Source organism: Diospyros lotus, chromosome 4 (assembly GCF_014633365.1).
Source record: "Diospyros lotus cultivar Yz01 chromosome 4, ASM1463336v1, whole genome shotgun sequence".
Classification (NCBI taxonomy): Eukaryota; Viridiplantae; Streptophyta; class Magnoliopsida; order Ericales; family Ebenaceae; genus Diospyros; species Diospyros lotus.
Window position 1 is genome coordinate 15271592 of NC_068341.1, and position 6616 is coordinate 15278207.

The 6616-nt window shown below is 40.7% G+C and overlaps 1 protein-coding gene across 5 annotated transcripts in view; it reads right to left on the reverse strand.

Annotated features, from left to right (window-relative positions):
- Positions 1-5740, reverse strand: part of LOC127799358 (uncharacterized) — a 44513-nt gene extending 38773 nt beyond the window's left edge. For 3 of the 5 annotated variants that reach the window (XR_008022606.1, XR_008022607.1, XM_052333328.1), the window contains exons 1-2: positions 5436-5739; positions 5138-5298 (exon numbers count right to left, since the gene is read on the reverse strand). Coding sequence is in view for 1 of the 5 variants with exons in the window: in XM_052333328.1 (XP_052189288.1) it covers positions 5138-5265 (128 nt within the window). In the remaining 4 variants the exon portion in view is untranslated. Of the gene's footprint in view, positions 1-5137; positions 5299-5435 lie in introns of those variants that run through there. The other 2 variants (XR_008022608.1, XR_008022609.1) reach the window with 2 other exon arrangements.
- Between the last annotated feature and the right edge of the window lie 876 nt (positions 5741-6616).

The window sequence follows — 6616 nt, forward strand, 5'->3', positions numbered from 1 at the left end:
TGTGCAACCTTTATTGTAAGATGTATTTCAAGCTCTCATGATCCGTTTTGATAATAAACTTTCCTCCTTCCAAGTAGTGGCGCCACCTTTCTACTGCCATTAACACTGCCATCAGTTTTTTCTCATAGATACTAAGGCCCTGATGTCTTGGGGCCAAGGCCTAGCTAAGAAAAGCCAAGGGTCTTCCCTCTTGAGTCAATATTGCTCCTATACCCGTGTTGCTTGCATCAGTTTCTAACGAAAAGGGTTTATCAAAATCCGGCAATCCAAGCGTGGGCACGCTACTGAGGGCTGCTTTTAATTGCTCAAAGGCCTCTTCTGCCTTAGTACTCCATTGGAATCCATTTTTCTTTAACATTTCTGTCAGTGGTTTGCTTATAGAGCCATAGTTCCTTACAAACTTTCGATAGTAACCAGTAAGCCCCAGAAAACCCCTTAAGGCCCGTATATTAGCAGGTTTGGGCCAAGCCATAACTGCCTCAATCTTCTTGGGATCAGTTCCCACACCCGCTCCTGATATAATGTGTCTGAGATACTCGACTTGGGTTTGTGCAAAGGCACATTTCAACCGCTTGATACATAGCTGATTGAATCGCAAGATCTCAAATGTAGCCCTAAGGTGGTTAAGGTGTTGGTCAACGGATGGGCTGTATATTAGTATGTCATCAAAAAAAACCAGCACAAACTTTCTGAGGTAGGGTTCAAAAATCTGGTTCATGAGGGCTTGGAATGTAGCGGGAGCATTTGTGAGGCCAAATGGCATTACGGTAAACTCGAAATGCCCATGATGTGTTCGGAAAGCTGTCTTGAAAATGTCATCAGGATGGACTCTAATTTGGTGGTATCCAGCCCTTAAATGTTTGAGTTCGTCAAGTAGATCATCAATGATGGGAATAGGAAACTTATCTTTAACAGTTATAGCGTTAAGCTGTCTATAGTCAACACAAAAACACCAAGTTCCATCTTTTTTTTTAACTAACAGAACAGGAGAAGCAAAAGGGCTGTGGCTTGGGCGAACTAGGGATTGATCTAACATTTCCCTAACCATTTTCTCAATTTCAGATTTGAGTTTAGGCGGGTTTCGGTAAGATCGGATGTTAACCGGTTCAGCCTGGGGTATAAGAGGTATAGTGTGGTCTAAGGAACGTTTGGGAGGTAAGGTTTTAGGTTCCACGAAGAGATCTTGATATTCATTCAGCAATGAATCTAAAAGGGTCAGTTTAAGTACCTGTTGCGATGATTTTGAGCTCACTGTCTAAATTTGCCTCTGATCGCTGGCCTCAATGGAAAATAGATGAGCCACCTGCGCCCACTTCTTTATGAACATCTTTTGTAACTTCTTGCCCCTTATCAATTTGCATGTTCCTACCTCCATGTGTCCCTGCAGCACCACTCTTTTTCCTTATTTATCCAGTGTCACCTCCATGTTATTAAAGTCAAAGCTAATGGGACTCACTTCCCCCATCCAATCTACCCCCAATACAATATGACAGCCCCCCAATCTGAGTAGCCTAAGATCAGCTTGAAATTATTCCCCTTGCATCTCCCAACAGAACCCCATGCAAGCTGCTTTGCTGAGGACTTTATCTCCATTAGCTATCGTGACTGATAATGGCTGTGTCCTCGCCGTTAGCCACCCCATTCTTTTAGCCGTCGATTCATCAATGAAACTGTGGGTACTCCCATTGTCGATTAATACCATGAGAGAACTATCATGCACCTTCCCTTCTACTTTTATAACTTTGCTGTTAGCCACTCCTTTTATAGCGTGTAAGGATATGGCGCCACTGCCCTCGTCCTCACCTTCTTCTATTGCTGCCAATTCTTCTGTCATCTCCTTCCTCTTCACCATCCAATAACAATAATTGTTTCCTACATTGGTGTCTCGGTGTGTACTTTTCCCCACACTTAAAACACAGTCAGGCTATCCTCCTTTGCTCCAGTAGTTTGTCTCTGCTCAACGTATTTACAGGAGGGGCAGGTATTGCGGAATACCTGGTATGCGGGCCCGTCCTGATTGCCTCTCTTCCTGGTGGTCTACCACCTTGGTATACCATTCCTCCCTGATTTCCTCTGATTTGTCCCCTTTGTTTCTTCAGCAACGCATCAAACGTCATTTCCTGTAGGTAAGCCCCTTCTGCTGGACCATCCTGGGCCTAAGGACTTGAACTGCCGATCGAAGCTCCTCATTAAGTCCTCCTATAAAGTTGGATACAAAATAATCTTCAGTGAGGCTGGGGTTCCTATTAAGCATCAAGAACTTGAGCTCTTCAAACTTCACTTGATAATCCATCACGGTTCCTTCCTGTCTTAAGCGATTAAATTCTTGTACTATATTCAACCGTCCCCATTCTCCGAATCCTTCATTGAGGCCTTGAGTGAAGTCTTCCCAATTATAGTTCGCTCTCACCCTAGACCACCCTTGGAACCACACATCTCCTTCATCGTGAAGATATGCTACTGCCAGGGCTACCCTCTGACTCTCTGGTACTTGGTGATCTCGAACAACTTCTCACACCTTCTTAACCACCATCGCGGTTTAATCCCCTCGAAGGTTGGGAGTTCCAGTTTAGGAATTGGAAATCCCCGCCTCCGGTCCACGACTGGTTCTTCACCAATCGTAGGCTCTTCTTCTAACACGGCAATTCCTTCCTGTCGATGTGGTATACCAATTCCTTGTAGAATTGGTTCTGTCCGTTCTCTAGGTGGAAAATCAGGGGAGATCCTTACCTGTGGTTGATTTGCAAACATCAACATAAATTGTTGCAGCTGATCTCGCAACAAATTGCCTTGATCACGAACGTCTTGCAATTCCTCTCGGATTTGCAAACGCATATCCCCCCTAAGCCGATCGGCCAGAGTCTCCAGCTTCCTATCCACCGCCGATCCGATTCTTTCTTCCACCGTATCAACTCTTCCTTGCATTTCTATTACTGTCGCTATTACCTGTTGGAGCTGCATCTCCATCTGACGCATCCTTGTACCATCCGCCATTAACTTGATCGCCTTCAACAATCTGGCCCAGAACTTGCTCTGATACCAATTTGTCAGATTCCATATCTAACCGGCTAGCCGAGAGTAATGAGGGAAGAGGAAATAGAAGGCTCGAGATAGATGGGAGGGAGAATAGAGAGAAATTTAGAAGGAATAGAAGTGATGAGGAAACTAATTTCCTGATTTCATTCAACATATCCCAACTAAGCGCCTTGATCAGATTATATACTGATCAAATCAATTAGGCGCCAAAAGCCGTTGGTTCTCCCATGTGACTACACAAGTGGCCATGTGCACTTACAAGTGGACAGTGGTCTACGCGCGCCTTGAATCGCTTCACGCAATTGTGCATGCTAGAACAGTTTCTCCAGCTAAGCACACTGCTTTATTTACATACTATCAATGCAATTATACTATGACTTCTACCAACACTAGTTAGCGTAACAGCATCTCGAGTAGCACAGGAGAGCGATGCACCTATTCAAGAAAAGAGAGTGGTGGAAGGAGAGATCGCGTGTTCGTACAGTGATTGTGAAGTTGCAGGGATGAAATGGGTGTGTGGGTGTCAGTTTTATATAGACATAACAAAAAAAGGAGGGGGGATTGTTATTGGTACGCCGAAAAAAAAAAAACAACAATAACAATAGCAACAACATTCAAGCCTTAATCCCCGTAGATGAGTCAACTAAGTGTTCTAACTCTCTAATCATTTGAATTATATGCTCATATTCTCTATAAGGCCCTCATAGCTCATATTTATCCATGGATTTTCCACCAAGTTTTCCTTAGTCTTCCTCTACCTCTTTTGCTTAGTCTTCTTCTAATATAAACAAACCATCTTAATCATGTCTCATGCATCTTATCTTCAACAAAAGCCACTTTGACCTTAATACAATGAACTCAATTCTAATTTTATTTTTTCTTGTATTACCACAATCCATTATAACATCCTCATATTTGTTAGATTCATATTTTGCACAAGTTGTGCTGCCCAACATTTTGTGCCATACAACAAAGCTAGTCTTCTAGCCATTGTCTTTTAAAATTTTACTGTGAGTTGTAATGGAATTTTACTATCACATAAAATGCCAAACACACTTTTCTATTTTAACTACCTGCCTTAATTCTATGAGTAACAGAGAATTCCAGAAGGATAATAGTTTCATTGCATGCCTTTTATCGGGTGAGATCAGTTCTTATTTATACTGATCTCCCCAAAATCAAGTGGGAGCGTTCCCGCCAAAACACATAACCACCTCACGCCAAACTCACGCCAAGCATGTGCACTCGGCTTATACTACCCCCCTTTATTTCCCGAATACAATTCATTGAAACAGTACATGACAGGAGACAATATCACACTCCAAGTCACCAGTGTCAAGTTGAATAGACAAAATTATTTGACTTGGTCACACTCCACTTTACTGTATATCAAAAGTAACAGACGAATGGGTTCCCTGAATGGTAGGATCAAACGTCACCAGGTTAGTGACTACAATTATGAGAAATACAAAGTTGAAGATTCCACTATCATGTCTTGGTTATAGAATTCTATGCAACCAAATATTAGTTAGGGATTTCTCTTCCTGCACGCTATTAAGAAAATAGAATTCTAAGTACCTTGCTGATGATTACAGTTATAGAAGTTCATTAAACAAGCTCAAATCGAGAGAAATCTCCAAGCAAAGGGATTCACAAACCTTACAACAACCACAAACAATCACAAGCCCTAAACCCACTAGGTGGGGTCAGCTACATGAAATCTAGAGCTCCAGCCATCTATATCCATGGCCATCCCACAAGGTCGGGGTCAGCTCCGTGGACTATGGTAGAACACTAGGTTCTTGGCTGGATCAGACGCAGGGAATTCAGAAATTAGAAACCAAGCATGTTAAGTAACATCAAATGTAATTCTAAACTAACCCGCGAATGTCTTAAACTTCACTTCCAATAATAAGAAAGTAAATTCTTAAGAAAATACGTAACAGCCTCGGGCTAGAACTGGCCAACTAAGCCAAGCCCAAAATGTTTGATTCAGTATCTGAATGATACACACTAGCACAAGAACACAAAACTTTTAGCTGAATTTTACGCAGAACAAATTCTAGTTTATCTAATACAAAATCCAAAAACAAAAACTAACCTTCTGTGCCATTCATCCTTAGAACCCAAAGTGGCCTGAAGCCGCTTCGGGAGGCTCTCCCAAGGGCATTCCTCCCTGATCGCCTTCAGCATCAGCTGGTCCTCCACCGTCGCCGGAGCGTGCTGCATTGCACCTTTCTAACCTCAAACAACACCACTACTCTGCAAATCAACCGATCGCGGCGTTAAACGATCAAGAGAATTCAAACCAACCAAACAGATCAACCCCGTCCTCAAGTCCAAACGAAACGGAAACCAATAACCGGGCAAAAGAATGTGGGAAGGGGAGAGAGATTTACCTGAATTGGACGAAGATGGAAGTGAAAATGGTAGGGGGATCAAGCTAGGGTTTGGGAGCTGGAGATCGTGGTGGAGATCTGGGCGGGTTTGAAGAAGGGAGCTGGATTTTCATGTGCGGGGTTGAATGAATTATATCAGTGGGTCCCGACCTTTTCCTTCTCGCCGACGGGTCGTTGGTAAACTGTTGATTCGGGTTCCATTTTGCAGACTCACCAACGATCAAACACAAGGAAAGCTGCATTCACCGCCGTGGCGCTGCAGCGGCTTTTCCATTCACGTCCCGGCCCTTGTCCAACTTGAAAAATGAACATATTTCAGTTCACCTAATAAACAAAAAATTAAGTTATTTTTATGACTCGCAGACTTTAATTTTCATAATAAATAAATATGTCATTATGTTAATTAAACAGTTTAACGACATTAGATAATGGATAAATCATCTACATTTGTAATTTGATATTTTAAAAAATTATATCAACGACTTGAACTATAGTGATGTTACTGGCTTGCTAACTTCACATCAATTCTTTGATTGAACTAGTTTCTTTGTTTGCAAAATAAATCATTAAGATTGTATATAAATTTGTCTAAAAAAACACTATCAACGATAAAAAAATAAATAAATAAATAAGAAGTGTCAAGGTAAGAAGAATAAAATACATAATTAACAAGTTGTGTATAAAAGTGAGATTATTCTAATGGTTGAAAAGTTAGATAAGAATAAAAATATGGACAAATTTATAAGTTATTTATAGACATTAACTCATTTTAAAAAGTTTTTAATTCTTGTTATCTCATTTGTTATTACCTGTGATTAGTGAGGTCCCAATTAAGTTGAAATGTAATCATAATTGTCTTGATTTAATAAGAAAAAAAGTAATTATTAGTAGATTTCTTTGATTAATATGTTTCTAACTTAAAATATTATTTTGATTAAAGCGATTAAATGTTATTTGAAAATGACTTGAGATGAAGTTTAATGTTTTAAGGACAAAGGTAATCTCACCTACATGGTGCAGAGTGAATGTACGAGGATAAAAAGTATTCCATGCAAAATCAAGATAAGGTGTTTAGCAAAATTGAAGGACAATTTTTGTAACATAAATATGGGACCTATCAAATCAAAACGAGACTTGTCAGTTACATAAAAAACTTGTGAGTATGCCTTTCAAGTAATTGT